General features: G+C 43.0%; 1 protein-coding gene and 2 long non-coding RNA genes across 7 annotated transcripts in view; 1 reads left to right on the top strand and 2 right to left on the bottom strand.

Moving 5' to 3' along the window:
- ZEB1 (zinc finger E-box binding homeobox 1) overlaps positions 1–3,014 on the bottom strand; it is a 105,659-nt gene extending 102,645 nt beyond the window's left edge. For 2 of the 3 annotated variants that reach the window (XM_085227122.1, XM_085227121.1), the window contains exon 1: positions 2,888–3,014. In XM_085227122.1, the coding sequence (XP_085083248.1) occupies positions 2,888–2,945 (58 nt within the window). In that variant the 5' untranslated portion in view covers positions 2,946–3,014. Of the gene's footprint in view, positions 1–1,214; positions 1,246–2,887 lie in introns of those variants that run through there. The other variant, XM_085227123.1, reaches the window with a different exon arrangement.
- On the top strand, positions 2,381–3,605 carry LOC146544085 (uncharacterized). 3 transcript variants are annotated; one of them, XR_014884193.1, is made up of 3 exons: positions 2,381–2,725; positions 3,077–3,163; positions 3,452–3,605. It is a non-coding gene; the product is annotated as an uncharacterized LOC146544085 (long non-coding RNA). The 3 variants fall into 3 exon arrangements; XR_014884191.1 differs by having other exon boundaries at positions 2,381–2,615; XR_014884192.1 differs by having other exon boundaries at positions 2,381–2,534.
- A 9,989-nt stretch (positions 3,606–13,594) lies between these two features.
- Positions 13,595–20,035, bottom strand: LOC104911369 (uncharacterized). Its single transcript, XR_793872.4, has 3 exons — positions 19,748–20,035; positions 18,123–18,230; positions 13,595–15,011 (listed from the first exon to the last, which is right to left on the bottom strand). It is a non-coding gene; the product is annotated as an uncharacterized LOC104911369 (long non-coding RNA).
- Positions 20,036–22,300: the final 2,265 nt, after the last annotated feature.

The raw sequence follows: 22,300 nt of genomic DNA on the forward strand, positions 1-22,300 counted from the left end.
ATAGGAAGAGAAACTCCCAACCAGCACTACGTTCCTGCTTTATCAGAATGTTGCTGTTATCTTAACACTTCATTAACTGCTTCAGAGCAGCAGATGTTTCCATGCACTGCTCAGAAGTAAGGACAGTGATGCAGAATAGTTTTCCTCAGGTTTGAGAGCAGCCGGATCTTGTTGCTTTAAGGCTTTAATGGTAGCACCAATCAGACAGCTCTTCTGCTGATCTGCCGTAGTGGTCAATAAAGAAGGTAGCACAGGGACCAGCTCTACTGTTCAGGTCAGACTGTCTTTCAGTAGCAGTTAATGCATCAGGATGGCAGCCATAAGTTCTGGCTCTCAAAAGTAGAGATAAAAAGAAACAAAAGTTTACAGTATGAGAATAGCTACGTTAAGTTCGTTAACAGATAAGCAGAAGGAAAGTTTAAAGTATGCTAATGATGCCATAGCCCAGTGTTGTTAATTGGCACATTGGATATAAAGCATGACTTCCCTCTAATAAGGTCCCACTTGGTGCAAAAGGAAGAAAAAAAGATGACTAAAACAGCACACTATCAATTTAGTGCACACTATAAACAAGACTGTTTCTGAAGCATCCCTTGTACATCAAGCTTGGATTAACAGGAGATACTAATCCGTACGAGTAAAGTGCATTTAGAGATCTAGAAGAAAAAAAAATAAGCCTCACACCTATTTCAAAGGTTAAAGGGTTAACATTTGTCTAGCTGTTTTCTTTAGTAAACATTTGCAAGTCAAACATAAACCCACTGCTGAGAAATCTCTATTATCCAGAATCTATTATCTAACCAATCCTGATGCTTCAGTGCACAATGACTGAAGTTGGTTTTAATTCCTCAAAAAAAAGAACCAGAAACAGACTAAAACAAGGCATATTCTACATAGCAGAACTACTCGATAAAGACTCAAAGGCATTTCATAATAAAAAGGGTGCAATTATGAGGTCCGAAAGTGATGAAGATGAAAGATACCTGGAACGGCACCACGTCTCCTACACCTTTTGTTTTCTGTGAGCAATACACACTGCAGACAAAACGTTTTGTGCTTAAACAGCTTCAAATCTGTTTTTCTAATATTAAGCACAAAGGAAAAACACTGACAGCAAGCACGGTAAATAAATCCCTCCCTGGAGAACGAGAGCAGAAGGCAGGAGGGGGCTGACATGCATGTAGGAGAAAACTAAACACCATCTTTTTTTCTACCTGCACAAGTTGCCATTTGCTGCAGCAATCAGGAATCTCTTTTTTCCCCACTGATTTCAAAAGCTATGCTTCCAGAGAATTTCTCTCGAGTCATCTGTTGATACGCTTTAAGAGCACGCTGTCCGTATCAGTGGATCTCTAAGAGAAAAATCCATTTTCTTTCCTGCTCAGGTAAACATGTTTACAGCTCCTGCACAGACGCTGGGTGGTTCGGGCTCACATGTCACACACACGTCGTCAGCAGCAAGAAAAGCCCCTTTTTCCGATCAGCAACATTTTAAATAAGGTAAAGACAGAAGCACTTTCCAAACTTACCTTTCGCAGAGCCAAATCATGAGGGAAATACAAATATTTAAACCAGTGCAAGAAATTACTAATGCGATCATGTAAACAAAAATATTCCTTATAAAACACACACAGCAAAAATAAAAGCCCCCTCCCCGGAGTTCAAAGGGACCCACGGAGCCCGCCAACCCCAGACAGGCCACAGCATATGGGCGCTTCACGCCCAGCGTGGTTGGGATCGCAGAGGAGGCACCAGCAGTGCCTCTGGTGCATTTCAGAGCGCGTCCGCTGCGCACAAAAACATCTCGGATCGCGGGCGAGAGCCTTCCTATCTGTGACCCTGCACAGGAAATGCCACATAAAACCCAAAATTGCCAAGGAAGGTTACAAAATCTCCTGCTGCACACCCCGTTACACAGAGCAGCGACGACAACTCGACTACTTCTCTATTTTCCAGAAAATAAGTACGGAGTGGGTGTTTGGAGTGTTTATTCCCCCAGCTGTGTACCTTCAACACGCATCTTAAAGTAACACACGTATCTCCCCCCTTCCCCCCCCCCCCAAAAAAAAAAAGAAAAGCCACAGCAACCCTTAAGTCTGAAATGTAAATGTAATTCCTTATATAGACCGCAGCAGTGGTCATGTAGCAGAGAGTAGCGAGGGCCCCCGGCCGGGCCGCTGCCACCCCGCCCGAGCCGGGCAGGTACCGCGACGGGGGGGGAGAAGGAGGCAGCAAACTTCGCCGCCCTTCACTCCCCCCCTCTCCGACCCGGCCCGGCTGCGGGGAGCGCGGGGCTGCGGCAGGAAGGCGGCCCCCCCGCAGCAGCAACAGGGCCCCCCGGAAAGAGAAATGTAAATAAAGCGAGGGCAGAGGGAAAAAAAAAAAAAAAAATTAAAAAAAAAAAAAAAGTGGAATTAAACGAACCGGCGCCGACCGGGGGCGAGGAGCCGCTCCGAGACGGGGGGACCGCGGGGCTCGGGCAGCGCGGAGCACGGCACAGCGCCGGATCCCGCCCCCGCGCCGGGGTCCCGCAGGTACCAAGTTCGGAGTTGGCGCTGCCGGGGCCGGGCGCTCCCCCGGCGCTCGGCGCTCCCCGCCCGGCGCGGCGCGGCACGGTACGGTACGGCGCTGCCCGGGGCCGCGGTCCCGCTGCGGGCAGGGCAGGCGGGAGGCAGCGCCTAACGGTCCCGGCCGGGCGGCACCGCTAGGCGGAGGAGGGCGCCAGGTAGCGGATATAACGGTGCGGGGCGAGCCCGCTGCCGGCGGGGAGCGGCGGGGAAATTACTTTCTACTTCTCCCCACCTCCCCCCCGCCGCGCTCCCGGCGGCCCGACCCGGCCCGCGGCCTCCGGCCCGCCCCGCCGCCCGCCGCCCCGCCGCTCACTGACCGTTGTTGCGCCTCGGGTTCGCCTGCTTCCTGCGCTTACACCTGGGGCCATCCGCCATGATCCTCTCGCTTGTGTCTAAATGCTCCAGTCACCTCCTCCCCCGCCCTCCCCCGCCCGCCCTCCCCTCCCCCCCGGACCTGGTTTACGACACTGGGTGGTTTTACTTTTACATCACCTTCCTACACCTAGTGCTCGGCCGGAACCTTGTTGCCAGGGGAGACCGGCGCTTTACGGCAGCGCGTTTGAACGGCGGCGGGGGAAAAGGCGCTACCCCAGGTACCGGGCGCGGGGCCGGACGCGGCCCTCCGGCATCGGGGGGCGCGGGACGGGCGGGGGGGGCGCCGGGGGCGGGACCGGGGACGGACGGGGAATCCCGCAGTCAGCGGCGCGGCACGGCACGAAGGGGAGCGACGTCGGGAGCGGCCAGGTGCCACCAGCGGAGCGGGGAGCGGTGCCGCCCGCAGCTGCCCGCAGCCCGGCGGGGCCCCGGGAAGCCCGTCGTGGGCTGCGTCATTAGCCGTGTGACCGGGGAGGTGATCCTGCCCCTCTGCTCTGCGCTGACAGACCTCACCTGCAGCACTGCGTCCGGATGTGGAATCCTCAGTACGGGAGGGATGTGGAGCTGTTGGAGTGCATCCTGAGGAGGGCCACAAAAATGACCGAAGGAATGGGGCACCTCTCCTACGAGGACGGGCTGGGAGAGCTGGGGCTGTGCAGCCTGGAGAAGAGAAGGCTGCGGGGAGAGCCGAGAGCGGCCTGTCAGTATCTGCAGGGGGCCGTAAGAAAAAAGGGGGCAGACTCTTTAGCGGGGTCTGCTATGACAGGACAAGGGAAATGGTTTCAAACTAAAAGAGGGGAGGTTATACTGGATTTAGGGATAAAGTTTTTTACAGTAAGGCTGATGAGGCATTGGCACGGGGTGCCCAGAAAGGTGGTGGATGCCCCGTCCCTGGAGACACTCAAGGTCAGGCTGGATGGGGCTCTGAGCACCTGGTGGAGCTGTAGGTGTCCCTGTTCACTGCAGGGGCGTTGGGTCTGTCTGTTGGCCTTTAGGGGTCCCTGCCAACTTAATTCTATGGTTCTAAGTTTGTACTATTTATTTCTTCTTGTATTTCACTTGGGCAATAAAATAATTCAGTATGTTTCAATTTGTCTCCAGGCTTTCTTATTTTCTTTCTTCTTATCATTATTATTCCTATCTTGCTACATTTACAATTCCATGCTTCTCGGGAATGCTTTTATCCAAACAAATTAAATTTTATTGAATGCATTTTTCTTAGTGGGATCCCTTTAATAAGTGTTTGGTGCACTGCTAAATGTGAGACCTTAGCTCTCCTGTGCTGCATTTCTGCACCATGCCACCAATGTGTCCTCTCATCTCACGGAGGCAGCACAGCACATCTCCAGGACAGAGCCACTCAGTGCCAGCAGCATGCAGCAATGCCTGCATCTAGAACTTCTATGGAGTCCAGCACAATCAGAAATGCCTGGATCAGAGGGGAGAGTAGGGCTGAAGAGGAAAGAGGTCACGATCCAAAGGGATTTTTTCAAATACATCAGTTTGAATATTCACTTGAAAGCTTGCTCTTCTTTACAGGGATAAGTGATTTGTTTACTGTCTTCCCAAATTCGATGGTGTTTGCTTAGTTTATTTGTTTGCATATCTGTCTCCAGCGGGTGTGAATTGGCTGTTGGCTTCGCTACCTGGGAGTGCTTAAGGAAGGGTGACAAATCAAACAGTGCAAAGTGTTCCCAGGGACTAACGGAAGGTGCTTCAAAGGATTTGCCTTTGCATTAGGAGATTGGATCTCCAGATACAAGAGTGACTGAGAACCACAGCGTGGGACTTGAGATGAAAGTGAGAAGTCAGGAAAGTTTTTGAGAGAGTGAATAGCCAAGAGTAAGGCAGGATCTTGGTTCTGTCCTGCCCTAACAGCTCCACATCTTGGCTCACCGTGTTCTTGTGTAGAAGATGGTCCTGCCTGTGGAACTGCCTGCAGAGGGGGCTTACATTGTTTCAGGATTCTTGAATGGATGAATGTCACCAAAATGGCATATACAAGTTTTCATGCTAAGTTTCCAATTCCATAAAACTTGTCATGTTTTAGAAGGCAATTGTGAAATCAAAAATAATAACTTAATTGTATGTATATTGGGAGATCTGTAACTCTGTACTCTGCAAACACATACAAATTTCCAGGTCCCTCTAATGTTCAAGTCGCCTGTTTGAATTCTATTCTGTCTCTCTTCACCTCTGTACAGGAACCCTTGTCTGTTCATTCTGAGCAAGCTGTACTTCCTAACAGTACAAGGAGGGAAGCATCCTCCTGGTGCTTGTTGTTGCTCCTTCACACACAGCTGTAGTGTCAGTGGAACACAGGGCCTTGAGGTCTCTGAGCTGCTGGGAGAAATGACATCATGCCCAGCGCACCCTGAAAGCACAACTGAAGCTGGCAGGAGCATTCAGACCTCTGTGCTGCAATAGCTGGGCAAATGAGGAAAGAAAGTCAAAGCAATCTCTGAGTACTGTATCTTTGTTACCAAGGAGGTCTAGAAACTAAAAAACAGAGCACAGTGTTTTGTGTCGAGTTATCAGTTATCACAATCACTGGGGAAAGCTGTTCGTTCAGAGCTTGTAAATAGGTGTGTGGGTGGGTTGGTTGTGGCTTTTTTTTTTTTTTTTTTTTTTTTGAACAAGAATAACAACATTTTGATATATTTAATTCCAAAAACTGGGCACCTCACATCTTCCTATACAAAGTTTTTTTTATTTTCTCTGCTAAAAAATATCACAGTTAAGGGTGCAGCCACTGTGAAAGACAGTGCTTTGGCCTAATAAGTTCTTCTAATTGTGGATGCAAATCCAGTAGTTAAAATTCCTGCTATTTCTATAGAGTTCTGCAATATCTGAACACATGGTAAGCATAATTTAAATTATATATACACCCTGCAAGAACTAAGAGTCCTTTTTGTGGAGTACAGCTTTCAATCTGACTTCTCAGTCAGCGCAGGACTTAATTTATGCTCTAGTTTGTAGTATTGAGGCAAAGCAGCATGTTTTCTGCATCCTCCTGGATGGTGCAGGCTTGGAAAGATATTTATTCATAGGAGGGGGTCTAAGGCAGTGGTTGTTCAGTTTGTCTCTGGCGACATAATTTGTGGTGTGTTTCAGCTGCCTGAATAGGCATAATGTTGTTGAAATGTTAGGTCTGCTACGCTTCACCTGAAATTTATTTGCATCATCTGAAGACAAAAGTTATCATAGCTCGAGAATTCTGCTGGAATATAGATGCTTGAAAACCACAGCGTCTTGGAATATCATCAGCTGATGATTATTACAAGCTGTTTTTGCCAACATAATGTAAGCTGAATATATATTATTAAATAAAAACAATCAGTTCCCTGTTTGTATGCCTACACCTTATTCATGTCTGTGAAATGAAGTTTCCCATCCTATCCTGAGTATTCTGGATTCAATGGCGTTCACTTAGTTGAATCAATTTAGAATTACAATGGAAAATGACTCAGTGAATAGTTTCTTGTTTCATTTCTGGTTTGTGGAGATTTATTTTTTTTTCTGATTTATATAGGTTAAACTTTATTTTCACTTCCATATATTTTCTTGGAATTTCAGTTCCTAACATTTACTTTTTAATGGATTATATATATATATTTTTAAAAAATATGCTTTTCATCTTCTAAAGCAATTGCATTTGAAAGATTTACTAGAAAGATGACCTAGAAATGTGCAGCTCAACTACAGCTAGCTGAGGAACTAATCTTGAATAAAAAGTGAATTTCTGAGATATCAACATGTGGTTTTAATGCCTTCCCAGATGGTCCCTTGATTTCCAGTTTTGCTTTCAAGTGAATCTACTACATTTTGAAGGTGTACAGTACAGGTTGGAGGCTAACCTGCTGGAGTAGCTCTGCAGAGAAGGACCTGGGGGTCCTGGTGGCCAACAGGTTGGCCATGAGCAGCACTGTGCCCTGTGGCCAAGAAGGCCAATTGGGTCCTGGAGTGACCACAGTTCTGTGGTTCTGCAATTCTGATAACTCTGGGATGTTATGCAGTCTCAAAAAAAAAAAAAAAAAAAAAGCAAAAAAAATGTTAACGCCAACTGAAATTTGCACACTCATTTAACCTGCAGTTTGTATATACTTATAATGAGAAATCATCTTTTTGTACTCTTCTCATCTTCTATTTTTGATTATTTGTATACCATATTTTATTTATTCATTTAAAGCTTGAAGCTGTGACTGCTAATAAATTATCCTGTCTTGCACAACTTGAAAAGACTGATCCTGCTTGAGAGATGTAAGGATGTAAGCTGCCACCAAACATCAGTGTGTATGCAGCTATACACAGCTATAATGACTTGCATGCATGTGACTGGCTTTTCAGAAATCATCCTTGTTCAGAGGTGTTTGTGAAGATCACAAAGGCCTTCAAGACCATTTTGTTTCTCTCACTCTACTTTTGCTCTATTTGTTGCCTGCTGTTATTCTCTCATAAGCAATTAACCTGTGCTGTTACTTATGTCAGGTTGGTATGCTGTGTAAAGTAAATGCATGAAAACAAATCTAGGGCCTCCAGGTTAATTTTCCTACGCTAACGTTAACTTCAGTTGTTACCTTTGTTTTAGAGCTTTCACACAATTAAATCATATTTTAGAAGAGGAAGAAATTTGGAAGGGCCATTCCATACTTTTCATCCAAAAGGCACGTCGTGTGTGTTCTCCATGAAATGGGAATGCTAGTTTGGGTACAAGTGTTAGATTTCAAGCAGTTGTGGTGATTGTTTTTTGTTTGCTTTTGAAGTACCTGGAACCTCAGATGAGAACATCCCCATCTGTGCTTCCTTTTCTACAACTAAATGCAGTAGTAAAATATTGTATCAAAATATTATTTTTGTTTTAAATTTGTGATTGATCAAATTACAGTTGTAGCGCAGTTGCATTACCCACTTTTATTAGTAGCACATTTTCCATTCATCTTTGTTTATGATGACGCTGCAGAAGTGTCCTTATCCATTATATTATCTAATTAAACACTAATGTGTTGTGAATATTCTTCCATATGGTTCACGTTTATTTCCTTCTGTAACATGCTCTCTGTTTCTGATTTAGTTCTGCTCCCCACCCCTCGTGCAGTTTGCTGCCTCACAGGTTTGTGCGATTGCTCATTTGGCTCTCGTGTGGAGCTATCTTCTTCATTTTGCTATCTGTACAGCTGGCTCACTCTGCCCTTTAAATCCCAAGTTAAACATTCGTTTCTTAATTATATTAGCGTATACTCTTCTCACTTATATATATATACACTTTTTTTAATTGTAGCATTGTAGGGTTGAATGCTATTCATTTGTTACGTCTTGTTTGTCGTTTGTTTTTTTCTCACTGCAAAGCTTGCAGTACTTCTGCAGGGATTGTTTACCAATACATGCAGGAAAGCTGTTGTTTTGGAGCTGTAATGGTTTTGGAGCTTGCAACATGTGTTCTGAATATACAGAATTAACATAAAGGAAACCAAAAAAGAATTTATAGTTAGTCTACTAAATAAAGCAAATAAATATAAGTAGAAGTCTAATTTTGCTTACAAGTTCTCAGCAAATTGTCATTCAATATCATAAGAAGAAATGCAGAGACTATAGTAGTTTCTCTCTGAAGTGTGAGCTGAAACATCAGTGAGCTCAACTTAATTGGTCCGATTCTCATATTTGGTAACATAAGGGTCAGTCTGGTAGATACAAACATATGGTGTTACTATGGACAGTATTCTAATTGAAAGTAAAATGCACAGGTTAAATTTTTGGCACTTCAGAGCTGTGTAAAACCTAGTGTAAATATATCGGAAGTTAGTTTACTGGAGCTGGGAGTAGCAAGGATGATCATGTGCTGATAAGGAATTGGAAAGCAATTATAGTTCTCCTGTGTTATGCATATCAGGAATTTTTTTTGTTGCAAAATCAAACAAACACAGAAAAAGTAGTTCAGATCCATGCAGATAATTATGTTTTTTTCCTCTTGGAAATAAAAAGCTCAAAGATTTTAAATGGGATCAAACTGAAAACATTTTTTTAACCCTAGTATTAAAAGCTTAGAGCACCCAGAGGTGGTCCTGTGGTTTCCAAGACCCCAGTGTTTTGAAAATTCCCTCTATCAAGCTCCTTCCTATTGGGAAGGTTTGAACGGAAATGTCCGTGGCGGGCAGTACCCTTTGTCACTGGCCTGAGGTATTCTGAAGAACTCTTGTACTCTCATATTAGTGTGGTCTGACAGTGTAAGAGCAGGAAGGACAAGAGAAGTACTATGAAATACCCTCTGCTCCTCTCACCCCTTAGGTGAATGTTCTGGCCACAAGGCTATAAAATAATCTTTCTCCAGTTCAATGACTATTTTAAATTATGATATAGAAAACAAATAGCATTCATTGTCTAAGGCAGGTGAATGAGCTTATGAGTGTTGATGATTCACCTTTCTTTGATGAGAGGATAGAATCGAACCTTGGGTTTTAATATTCTGGAGGAACTCAGCGACTACTGTGCTTCCAGAAAGATGAATTACAACCAGCATTTCCAAGGCATCTTCTGCATGCCCCAAACCAGGTGGAGACAGGTAGAGAAAAACCTATCTTGAAGCTCTGCAGGTGCTCTGCAGGTTAGGTCAGGTGAAGAGCTAAGAAGGTGCAGGATGCTTGGGGGGGGAGATCTTACCAATGTCCATAAATACTGGAGGGGAGGATGCAAAGTGAACGGAGCCAGACTCTTTCCAGTGGTGCCTAGAATCAGGACAAGAGGCAATGGGACAAAGGAACAAGAGAAACACCAGGAAGCACTTCTGTGCTGTGGGGGTGACAGAGCTCTGGCACAGGCTGCCTAGAGGTTGTGGAGTCCGCTGCTTGGAGACCTTCAGAAACCACCTGGCCGTGGCCCTTGGCCTGCTGCTCCACGTGTCCCTGCTGGAGTAGGGATGGGGCCAGATGGGCACAGAGGTGCATCCCAAACTCAGCCCTTTTGTGGTTCTGTGGTCACAGAGAGCTTTAGATTTAGGTGCTTGCAAGATCTTGCTTTTGACCATTGTTTTGACCATTGCAAATACAAAAGCTGTCTGGAGTAATAAAAATTATTTTATTATGTCTTTTAGGTAATTTTATTTCTATTTAAAAGATTAATTACCTGTTTCAGTAGCTGTTGGTAGGCATTCATTGAAGCAGTTGATTTCTGCCGGTGATGACTAATTCACATATAGTATTGACAGTAGGTGATCATGTGTGGGACTTACCTGCCGCCAGCTCAGATATAAAGCCCGCTGCAATCACTTCAGTCTGCCTTTGGGGCTGGTAGGGATCTTGTCAGCAGAGCATGAGGTGCCTACAACTGCATACCTTGCAGGCATCTCACGTAGGTTCTCCTGTTCTTGACATCAGTCCAGTCATTGTGATGGGTTTTCCTGCCATGACATTATTGAGGTTTATGGAGATGACTTCATCTCTCTGTGTCATTAAGTTAGCTCCAACTTTTACTCTCAGTGTTGTAGGGTAAAAAGTCCTGCAATTTGTTGCCTTGCTTGCAACTAGTGTCATTTTTGCATAGTATCTTTAAATGCTGTTCCCTGATAAGGCCGTATATCTGTGGATTTTTATCTCGTATCATGTATCACACAATACCAAAGGCAACAAAAGCATTTGTTATGCCTTTAAAAATGTTCTTGTTTTTAATATTTGCAATCCATTCGAGTCTTAATAAAACATTTGGGCAATCTTTGCAAAGAGAGGTTAACTGTGAAAACCTTTTCCCACAAAGATGTATAATTAAAAACTTGATGTTTGTTCCTGCAGCCAGATGTGCTTGTATTTTGGATTCATCATTGTAGCATCTTGACAAGGAGGATATAAGAGATTTGCTTGGTTATTATTAATAATGCTACTTCAGTGCCATGCCATTTATTCTGAATAATGACAAGAATTTCATGGGATTAATTGCCAATTTTACAAGCAAGATTAATTGGCAAAATAAAAAAGCTCTTCACTACAATAGCACTTTTCACCTTGAATGCAGGACTACTATACTTGTGTGTTTAACCTTAGACTGTTTTATCTTTAGTTGATGATTGTTTTGCAAAGACTGCTCTGCTCCTAAATAGTATTTATAGGTTCTCTGACATTTTTAGTCAGAGAACAAACGTTGTTTGTTGCTTAAATGTTACTTCCAGAAGGTCTGAAAAATATTTGCAATTACTGTTAATTCGTCTGATGCGAAAAAACAACTTATAGGCAACTGTTTTTCAGAGTTTGTTCTGAGGCATTTTAACTACAATGTAGTCTCAGTCTGAGTCAATCAGAATCAGTCAAATTTTCTCTTTAATGGAGATGCACTACATTAGTTTTGGAGCCTCTGAAAATGCATTTGAAGGACATAAACATTGCTTGGGTCTCCATTCTTCTCAAAAAGATGCATACTGATATGAATCCTAAAGAAACATTTTTGGTGCTCTGTTCACAGTCACTTTCCTGTGCTATAGTGATGGATTACCTGCTCTGTTGACTTGGGTAAGATTGGAGAATAAAAAAAACAGGCAAACCTATCCACTGCTGTGACAACCTAGACTGAAGTGCAAATTCTGCAAACAGGCCATTCTTCATGAGCAGAAGAAAATACTAAATGATACCCAGCCAGCCAGGGATCACCAAATGTGCCAGAGCAAAACCCATAGCTGAACTGAAAAGGGAACATTATGTAAGTTCTGCTGTGCTTTCTTTTTCTTGCTGCTCACTGATATTTCTTATGTCCTACCACACAAAAGCTCAGTGTGCCTCTCCTGCACTGGCTTTTCCTGCATTTCAGGGCATTAAATAATACACAGAGCAATTTCACATAACATTTGTAGCGTATATCTGTCATTACATAGCATACACTTGTATACATACGCATGCATAAAGCTATTTTTAAAGATTAGGAAGGTCACAAAGTCATGGGCTTGGCCTAGATTCCTGATCCCTTGGTTATGCCTGTGGCTGTCCCCCTCATCCCTCCCCAGGAGATTCCTGCTGCTGTGGCTGCTGTCAGATCCCGGTGTGTCAGCAAACTGTGAGCAGTGGCTCAGCTAAGAAGTACTGTGCTGGACCAGCAGCTGCAGGCTCAGTCTTTCTCCCATTTATTTAAAGGGACTGAAGAGGTTACCATGTCCAGTTGTATGACCAGTGTTATTCTCAGCTGCTACGGCTATATCCAGCACGGATGACAGCTTCACAGAAAGGAAATATTAATGATTCTCTTTTCAGTCAGTTCCAATTCCATAATCATGGTAACGTTACCCCATCTCATTCTGTGCTTTGAGAAGATGTGTACTCAGTGATTTATTAGTTTTTCTTTCCTCTTTATTCAAAATCCAAGCCATACAGCTTATGCAAATCCCTACTGTGAAGTCAACAAAGAATTTCCATGGCAGACAGTTTCAGCTGGATGAAAGTTGAAGTTTGACTTAATTTTTTACTTAATTGACATACAGTATACAGAACGTCATACATCATGTCAGACACTTTCAGTTCATCAGAGCTGACTTCCCAAATGCTTTGAGAGACTAACCAAGATCACAACATGGGAAATTCCTTAACCAAGAAAAGTATTTGAGGATTCATTTGGACTTTCTTGTTCCAACAGCATCTACTAAAAATATATTTACCAGCTAGGAGTAGAAATCTCTGCTTCTCTGTGGGGGAGTGATATGGGGAGATAGGTAACAAGTACTCCAAGTACTTTTTATGCCACTTTCCTGCTGGGAAAAGATTCAGATTTCTTCAAACCATTTGCTCTTCCCCATCAGAGTCTTCACAAACTCATCAGAAAGTTCTTTCTCTCTCAATTAAAAGAATGTCAAAGATGCTTAATTTCCCCTTTGCAGTCCTACTCACATCTAAATCTGCATTTGACATTTCATGCTACGCCCAGTTCCAACAGATGTAGGCTCTGCATCCGTACAATTAGGTACTGTGCTAAGTGATATCTAATTATAGGAGATGTCTCCTTGAGCCATATGGCTTTCCCTGTATTTTCCTAGATGGTGTATGAAAGGTAAATGTGTTTCGTTACAGAGATCCACCATTTTCGAGAAGTCATGGGAAGGGTCATGCTTTGCTGAGGGGATCCAGTGCTCCTTGGACAGTGTGGCCAGACCATATAGAACACTTCCTCCCAGCTGTAAATATGAGCTCAAAAAGAAAACATAGGGATTAATTAATATCTGGACATTGATCTGGAGCCTGAGAATAAATGTTACAGGATGATACGCTGCAATCATTTCTGTATCTTTCCCAATTAGAAACAGTACTCTTCAATTTTTGAATTAGTATTCATTTCACTGCAAGAGACCTCTCTTCTGTTACCTGGCCACCTGGGATCCTTTTATAAGAAAAACATCATTCCAGTATTAGAAGAAATATTTCAACTTGCCATATTTAATCAGGACATATTGAAGCAAGATGTGAAGTACTATCAGCTAAAAGCTAAACTCCTGTCTTAGATGCTAAGTGAGTGTAACCTTCCTGTCTGAAGAGAGCCAAAGAGTTTAAGAAATTACTGGCTTAGTGCTATGCACAAAATAATGAGTAGCAATTTAACAATAAAATAATTAAACATTAAACACAATAAGAATAACCCACAAAGCTTAAGATCAGTTAAGATATTAAAATATCTTAATATCTTAAGGGTTAAGGTTCGTGCAGAAGAGTGTCAGGTTTGTTTGCATGCCTCCCCCGTTTGGGATTAGATCACATTCCCCAAGGCTGAAGGCAATCTCCTTGTTATCATTTTCCATTATGAAATTTTCAGTGCTGCTCTGTCAGGCTGCAACCATGTCTTTACTGAGCAGCAGACGTGCAGCTGACTGTCAGCTGCTCTGCGTGCAAGCAGTTCAGCCATCACTGGGAGCATTGCCTGCCCACCCAATGGTGCTGTTATCCATCCGATCCTGGAGCAGGAATTTGCAGGGGCACCTAAGGAGGAGGAGGATGAGGCTGTTCCCTGACAGCTCTCTGAAATGGACTCAGGGAGTGTTTGGCCAGTGCCTCACTACATTTTGCTGAGTCAAGTCGGCATTAAAGTGAATACAAGTTCTCCCCTGGGAGTCCTAACTACAGCTGAGGACGTGAGGAAGTTAAGGAGGAAAGGTTTCAGAGCCTTGGAGTGCTTTCAGAACCTTTTATTTTATTTTATTTTATCTTATTTTATTTTATTTTATTATTATTATTTTTTTTAACAGCCAGGAAAAATGAAAGGCGAGATCCATGATCCATGATACCTGAAAACTGTTCTTGCACCCATATGCAGGTTCATTCCAATTGATTTCATCTGGAGGATCCCTACTGGAGAAGGAATTTTGGAGTGACCTGTTATCCACTACACAGTCTACCCAGAGCTGTCCGTAGTAAGCATTACTATGAAACTTGCCAGTATCAGTGCTGTGTCTCTTCCAGACCCAGCCACTGGTGAGCAGCCTCCATTTCTCCATGCTTGAATTGGTTGTGCATGGCATCTGGCAGATTTCTTTCCGTGCATTTGGTATTTAGTAGTATTTTATATCATTACGAGAGTGTTTCAATGCAACTTGGTGGGAGCAACCGGTCTGTAGTTCATTCATCTCAGGGCAGTAGAAAGTAAAATGTTGTTTCTTGGAGGGACAGAGCTGAAAGGAATCTGTCCCCCGAAGCTCAGTGCAGAGCACGGAGCAGCCGTGGGGATGGAAGGAGGGCTGCTGGAAGGCGGTGTCACGGGCACAGCCTGCAGAGCTGCTCGGAAAAAGACTCGCGACAAAAAGCCGACGAGAGAATAAAAACGGGCTCTGGGAAAGAAGTCCAGCGAATGAAGTCTGTTGGCGAAGCTGTGGCTAAGAACAGGCTTCAATGGCAACACTGTAGCTGCCTTCTAGTGTCTCATTCCTAATCCCCGTGACTTAACGTGGGAGCCTCGGCGACCCCTCTGCTACCGGCACGGCGCAGGTCGGAGAAACGACCCATTATCGTGCTATCGAGCAGAACAAAGCCGCCAGATCCGATTGGAAGCCCTGCAGAGCATCAGGCGATGGATAGGGATGCTCCTCCATCAGGAAGAGCCTCCGGGCAGGACGGCTTTCTGTCGGGGAGGAAAGGTCAGACTTCAGTCAGCGTTAGTGCCTTGAGAGCCCTTGGTTGGTTTTGCTTTGCTTTCGTCCTCTATAGCTTTAAATATCTTTCATTTATCTACCTAAGTGGCCTAGAATGAAGTGTTTTGGCATAATGAAGCACAAGTATAGAACAAGAGAATTTCGAACTATTTTAACTGGTAATCATCCCCAGGATTTCTGAGTAAAAGTCTTTGGTATACGGTTAGAAAAAAAAAGAAGAAGAAGAAGATGAAGAAAAAAAAAAAAAGACAATACTATCTGTGGTGACATCAGTGAGACTCTCCAGAAAATTCTCTGAAAATGAGCCTTGCCCTGAATTTGTTGAAGAGAAGGTCCAGCTGAGCACGATCTCCGCTTTCTGTCCCAAGCTGGCTTGCTTTCTGCCATTTTTTACACTTCATTTTTTGCCCGTCCTTTTCAGTTATAACTAATCTCCCCGGGTGGTGATTCCAGCACTGCTGCAGAACCCATCGTACTGCACATGCCATAATAAAAACATGGCACAACAATTTATATTTAACAAGGAAAAGAGAATAGAAAACGGTACAATGAATAGAATAGAGCACTGACTTGGTATTTCCTGACTTCAGTGGACCCTCCAAAATAAGAATGCATTAATAGAATTACACTTAGCTTTCTGCTTTTAAAAGGAAAATATTTGAAAGCAAAAGTCTTTTCATCTTCCAAGTTCTTCTGGCTCTGTATGTGAGATAGTGGAAATAACACAGGGCTGTGTAACCACAGCAAACAAGTGGGATGGGAATCCTGTAGCTGCTCGCTGGCCCGGCAGAGAAGAGCAGCCTGCATTTTGGATTTAAGAGGTGGAACTTTTTTCCCCCCTAAACTCCATTCATTTCTATGGATGAAAATAAATAAATGTATTCTGTTGTAGACAGAACCGGTGGTGACCTATAATTAAGAATGTCTGATATTTCCATTACAAGAGGCAGCTTTTAGTTGGCTATAATTTCAGCTGGTAGTTGTTTTAAGTTTTAACTGTTTAGGCAGAAGACTTCTTCTCTAGATATCTCTTCCAATCTGATTTTTTGGGGGAGATCTACAGTAGAGAATGAGTGACAAATGTGGGTAATGGTTCATCAGTGTCTATAAAGCAACTAAGCAAAAAGACACTGTGAACTATACAGAAGCTCTGAACATCTTGCTTAAAATTTGGCAATGTCACCCGCCTATTGGGATGTTTCTTCTTTCTGTGAAAAATCTCAGCTGATACACTGGCAGTAGAAATTTGTTAAAATTTAGCACATGAATGTGTAAAGAATAAAAGTCACCAACTCTGAGCATGCTCCAAAGCAGGGACAGAATTAGCCTGCTGAGGAACACTTGATTGATCCACCAGCAAAAATGCTGAAAGGCAGCAGAAATATGTGCATATTTAACCTCCCAGCAATTTTAACTTTAGTGGGGCTTAGCTGATGGAATGTGTAAAGTTATTTTGCTTCCCTGTTTTACGAGTAAAATTCCCTAATATAGACAAGATTGCAGAGGTGCAGACTTCTCTCTTTTATAAATGAACTTAGTCCTTAACATCACTGCAAAAATAAAAACTGGGCTGACTCACCACCTCCTTCCTAGGTGTTTTTCCAGAAGGCACTACCAAATGCTCTTTGGGTACTGGAGTTTTTAACCAATCTATAAAGATATCTATGATGTGTAAATATGATGATATTTTTTGAACTCTGTCAGTGGAAATCAATTGTTATCTGTATATGGTCTTAACTCCATTCTCCATCAGCTCTGAGTTCAGTATATGACACTCAGTAGGGCTGTCACTGGCGTGCTGCTGCTAGAGACCCTGGTTCTGGGTCTTCAGAGCTCCACCATTCCAAAAATCCCCTCTGTTCTCACTTGGGCACACATCCTCCTTTTGCTGTCATCGCTATAATCTTGTGATAAAAAAGGGGTAGATTCCATGCTGCTACTGTTCAATGACCTTATTACTATTTGCAGGAAAAGTGGCAATCTTCTTTCCATGCAAAGAGAGCAACTGTGGCTATTTACCCTTGCAGGTTGCTCTGTAAGGCAGTCACTGCTGGCACTGCTCCTGTGTGAGTATTTGGAGATAAGTTCACAAACCAGCAGGTTACAAATGAGAAAAGCTACTGCCTGGTGGACAGCCTAACAGAATCATTGGAAGTACAACTGGAGAGTTTGGTGGTGTGGGGTCAGGCCCTGGAGGTGTTGCCTTCCCTTAACTGCAAGCTCAGCAAGCCCTCTCCTGCGTGAGATCAAGGCAAGCACATGTCCTCGATGCTCCTTGGACCTAGAGAGCATGGAGGGAACGCATAACAGCACTTGGTCATGAGTGCTGCAAGCTGGGAGCCCAGACACTGCACAGCCTCAAAGCCTTTTGGAAGCCTTTGATAAAGTTAAACTGCCGCAATGACAGTGAATATTCAGCTGGTTTGCCATGCATTGAAATCATCCCTCCCACATAAGATACAAACAAAAAATGTGAAGCAGGGCTTTTTAACACATTTCTGCAAATTTCTATTTGTCTACAGGCTAAAGATATAATACTGATGTTCGGTAATTGAAAATCACAGAGGCCATGGTGCTTTTGTGTTCTAACAGCTAAGTAAGGTTTTTGTCTACCACTCATGTTTATCTACCTACTACACATCCTATTATTTGGGTTAAAGGGAAAAAAATGTGCTGGCATGATTTCTTCCATCTGTTCCATAACCTCTGATATTGAGCTTCTAAAAAGCTCAAAGCAGACTAAACAGGTCATAGTCAAAACAGTAAGGTTGCTTTTCATGCACTCTTAAAATCAGATGTTTTAATTATATCTTTTAGCTCATTTTCTAATTAGAAGACAGGTTCACAATGTGGTATCTATCTTCTTCCATTTGAATCAATAAACAGAGAAGTCATGAGAAAGGGACCTCTTCCCTTCAGGGAGTCTTTTCTTGTTAATGTTGACTCAGGTTGTTCATGCTTATTCTAGTCTCCTTTCCTCTTCTGCCCACTTCCCACTCTTTTCTCTTTCAGTTCCCCCTCTTGTTTCCCAGACATGCTGCTGTACACATAGTGTGTACACATTTGTTCTGCATATTTACCTGCTGTGTTGTGAAGGCATTGCATTCTTCAGCCTGCATTGGGAACTCAGCTTTCTAACCAGGCCGAGTACGCTTTTTTACCCTACGGAGATTTCAAGCGTGAGTTTCCTGAAAGAGAAACAACAGGAACACTTTGGTTACAAGTAACGCAGGCTGCACTTCTAAGTAACTGTGAGATCTGTTTGAAATGTTGGGGAGGGTTTGCCTTTCACCCTAAAATCACGAAGCTGAGAAATTTGTACTTTACATGTTTGCAACTTGCTGAAATTGAGATAAGTTACCAAACAGTCACACTACTCTGGCTTGCTCTCTGGTTTGGACAGTAAAATTGTTTTATATGGCTTTTATGGTTAGTTGGGTCTGTCTGCTGCAAAGATTTAACATGTGTATTTACCTTTATTTTGGTTAGCTGTCTGTGCAAAGACTTTTAGATGTGGCACCCTGATTAGTTTCTTCCTTGCTGAAAAAGACCGCTGTAAATTTCAATAAGGAAACAGAAAAGTCCCTCATGATTTTTTAAGGAACCTTTTAAAACAATAATTTGAGGATGTACTATTTAAAGTGAATTGCATCAGATACTGGGTTATTTTGAAATAAAAAAGACTGTCCAAACAAGATTGGTTTGCTTTTGTGTCTTCAAGCTTTCTACTGCATGCTAACAAATTCAGAAATTATTTTCAATGGAGAAAATCATCAGAAACTGAAAAGCAGCTAAATGCTGTGGGGTCCAATGGCTGCAATTCCTGCTCATGAGGGATATATTGGGTTCCTACAGGCTGCAGACACATCTTGCTTGTACTCTATATTGCTCCTGTGCACCAGCTGTGAAAGGCTTCTCCTGTGATCTAGAAATAAATAATCATTAGTTAAAACAAATACCATAAAAGGACGTTTTCAAATTTGGGGGACATTACCTATCTTCAAATCTCTTCACTGTACCTCCATTAAAGTAATGATCGTGACCCAAATACAGACCGTCCTTTTCAAGGCCAGATGTGGTACATTATGTAATACCTTTTTAGGGTGATTGCTGGAGCTTGGAGTAAAGGAAAACGAACGTATTGCAGATATTGTTCCAAAGAGCAAATGTCATAAAAAACGTTATAAAACTCAAAGCCTTGAGCAAAAATTCTACCAAATAGAACTTGCACTGAGCCCTGCCTGCATACAAACTGAGATCTCCATTAAGGTACAAGCCAGCCACAGGCTCCGGAGATTGCAGTAAAACAAGAGCCCAAACGCACATCCCTCCACCAGCACGCCTCACACATACAAAGCACCGTAACTCCTAAAAGCTCCTTCCTCCAGGCACAACACATTTCTGAGTTAAATGTACCACAGTAGAAATCTTCTCCATATGCTTTTCAAAACACTATTAAATAAAAACCATCCAAGCAAGCAGTTGTTGATACGTATGTGCAACAGGCTTCCCAGAAATTCTTTGTAAATAGGACATCAATGTTTTCCACTGTGCGTGGGGAGGAAATCTGCTGAGTTCAGAGTGCTGTAATCAAATCCACATTGCAAAGTCACAAATAAAAAACAAAGGACGGCCCCTGCCTCTTTTTTGTGTTGTGGACGCTTCATTTTCTCTGCTGGTTAGATCTCCCGCTCCCGGCACCTACCTGCCCCATGCCTCCCTCGGGTACTTCTCTTCCCCACTCATCACAGCCAGTGCTGGGACAGCATGCTTCTGTCTGAAGCTCTGCACGGCAGGGATTACACGCAGAGGGCTCTGGGAGATTAGTGTCCATACAGAGCACAGGTACACCAGGAAGAAGACTTGGAGCACCTCCTTTAAGTGTCTAAACATGTATAGGGGGTATATCACTATAGTCATTAAGCTCAGTAGGCTTGGGGCATATTTCTTCTCTTTCAAACCTGTTTCCTCTTAGAAGAGATTTTTTTCCATCTCAGGCACTCTGTAGCAAGAGCAAAAATAGGAACCCAATTACGCTGGGCTCCTTGCAGGGAAGTGAGAGCGGGTGAGGACATGGGGCGTTGCGCCGCAGCTCTGCCCTGGGCACAACCTGTGCAGGAACTCGCAGTCCCCGATGAAAAACATGACCTTTAGTGATGTGTTTGTTCTGGGAAGCAAATGGAGAGCAGCAGAAATCTGCAGGAGCAGCAGGAAAGGCTGAGTCTGAGCTTCCTCTTTCCTTATGGGTTAAGGCTTGGGGTGCTTCTATTTGGTGCACTTTTTGCCGCCACCTCTTAGAGCCATCATGCAGGAGAGGGTACGTGGTCTCTCCTAAGGCTATTTAAGAAAAACCTGCTTCCCATTGGAAGTGGGGCTTGGTAGAAAATGGGGGAAGAATTCATAGGCTTTGGACATGCTGTAGGACAGAAGACTGGCTTTATTTAGCAGGCTCTTAATCTCATAAAGCAAGACACTCATAATAGAAACTGCTTAACATCGCAGTCTTCCTCTGCACCTGTCCCAATTTGACTTTGTCTGAATATGACAGACACGCATAACTAAAGGATTTCAGGTGAGGTGCATAGGGCCTTGTAGAAAGGTCCTACTTCTCCCTTTTCTTTGTCAATACTTTATTGTCCCCGTGATCATTTTTGTCATTTATAGGATCACACTGTCTGGTGGGCTACAGTAATCCTGCCATCAATCAATGTACTGGTGTTCATCTCCTTCCTCCGTTGTTTCCTCTTCCTCCTTGTTGTGCTCAAAGATCCTAATCTCACACTTACTGCTGATAAGTTCCAGCTCATTTCTATTTCTTAGCTCACTCTTTCTGATTCTGAAAAGACATGCTATCCTGATGATGCAGTCTTATCCTCATTAATATATTCTTGAAACTGCTCTTTTACATAAAATAATAATGTAAAACTCAAAATAGAATTAGGAAAATCATGAGAACTTGGTTGCTTTATTTTATTTTATTTTATTTTATTTTATTTTATTTTATTTTATTTTTTTGAGGGAGTTGCGTCAATTCATATAATGTGAGATAGTGTGTGTCTGCACACTGCACTGGGGGTTGTAGGCTTGTGAAGCCAGCAATGTGAACAGGCTCTGCAGCTCACAGGAAGTCTCTGTAGTTTCTTCATGCAATCAATTCAACTGTACAGTGCACAGTCCTCAAAAATGGAGCTTCCCAATGTCTGTAGTGATGTCCCTTATCCTTATCTTTACCAGCAGAGTATCAGAGGAATACCTATCTCTAGATGGAATGAATGTAAACAGATGTAACTCTCAGCCTAAGTTAGCAAACTTTCCAATTTCTGGAAGTAAACTGAGAGAATATAATTTCCTCATCCTCTTCCCAAGAAAATATTTTAAGAAATCACAGGTGGAGGATTTGCAATTTCAGGGAGCAGGGCAGCAGGTTTCTCTCTGGTCCTGCTGCAGAAACAAGGGATTGGCGAGTCCTGCAAAGGTGCTTTTGGCAAAGCAGCAGAGGTTCCGTAGTAGCAGAAATACAAATAAAGGCGAAAGGCAAATGTCTGAGGATGAGTCAGCCAGGAGGTGAATGCATTTTCTCCTAAGTGGGCTGTTCTGTAGATCACACTGAGACTTAGAAACCAAGATAAGGCTGCAGGTTCTGCGCTTGAACTTTTTACTAATCTGTGATTAATTGCTGGAGAATGACATCAGAAATGTCCCTGCTCTTTTCCTCCTTTCTTTTTTTTTTTCTTTTTTTTTAGCTCCTATTTCTTTAGCTTTCTGTTCTCGTGCCTTCTCCCCTTTTCACTTTTTTTCCTTTCAAATTAAATAAAAAGGACTGCACGTTCTGGGCTGTCACCTGCCATATATAGCTTTTCACCAGCATTTCCAGATGCAGAAATGATTTTAACTGGCAGTTTGCAATTAAATAAAGACAGAAGGTCTGTAAGTTCCATCTGCATATCTGCATTTCTTCCATGTGCTTTTGCTTTGCACTTTGCTGTGTAAAATCAAGGCATGTTCCATGTGCACACATATAGACATTTCTGCTTTGGGAGCTATCAGATCAGTTTTGTTCAGGCCACACTGAGTCAGGAAAGCTGTGCTGACAGAGCACTATCACTGAGGAGAGCGACCTTTTTTTCCTGAGTGGGGAAGTCTGAGCGTAATGTGCTGCTAAATGAGATGAACCCCAAAGGATTTAACACAAAATCGACAGTTTTTTTTTTTTTTTTTTCCTGATTTCTCTTAGGGCAAAGCTCAACAGGTAAGATTA

The sequence above is a fragment of the Meleagris gallopavo genome, chromosome 6, assembly GCF_905368555.1.
Source record: "Meleagris gallopavo chromosome 6, MGAL_WU_HG_1.1, whole genome shotgun sequence".
Lineage (NCBI taxonomy): Eukaryota > Metazoa > Chordata > Aves > Galliformes > Phasianidae > Meleagris > Meleagris gallopavo.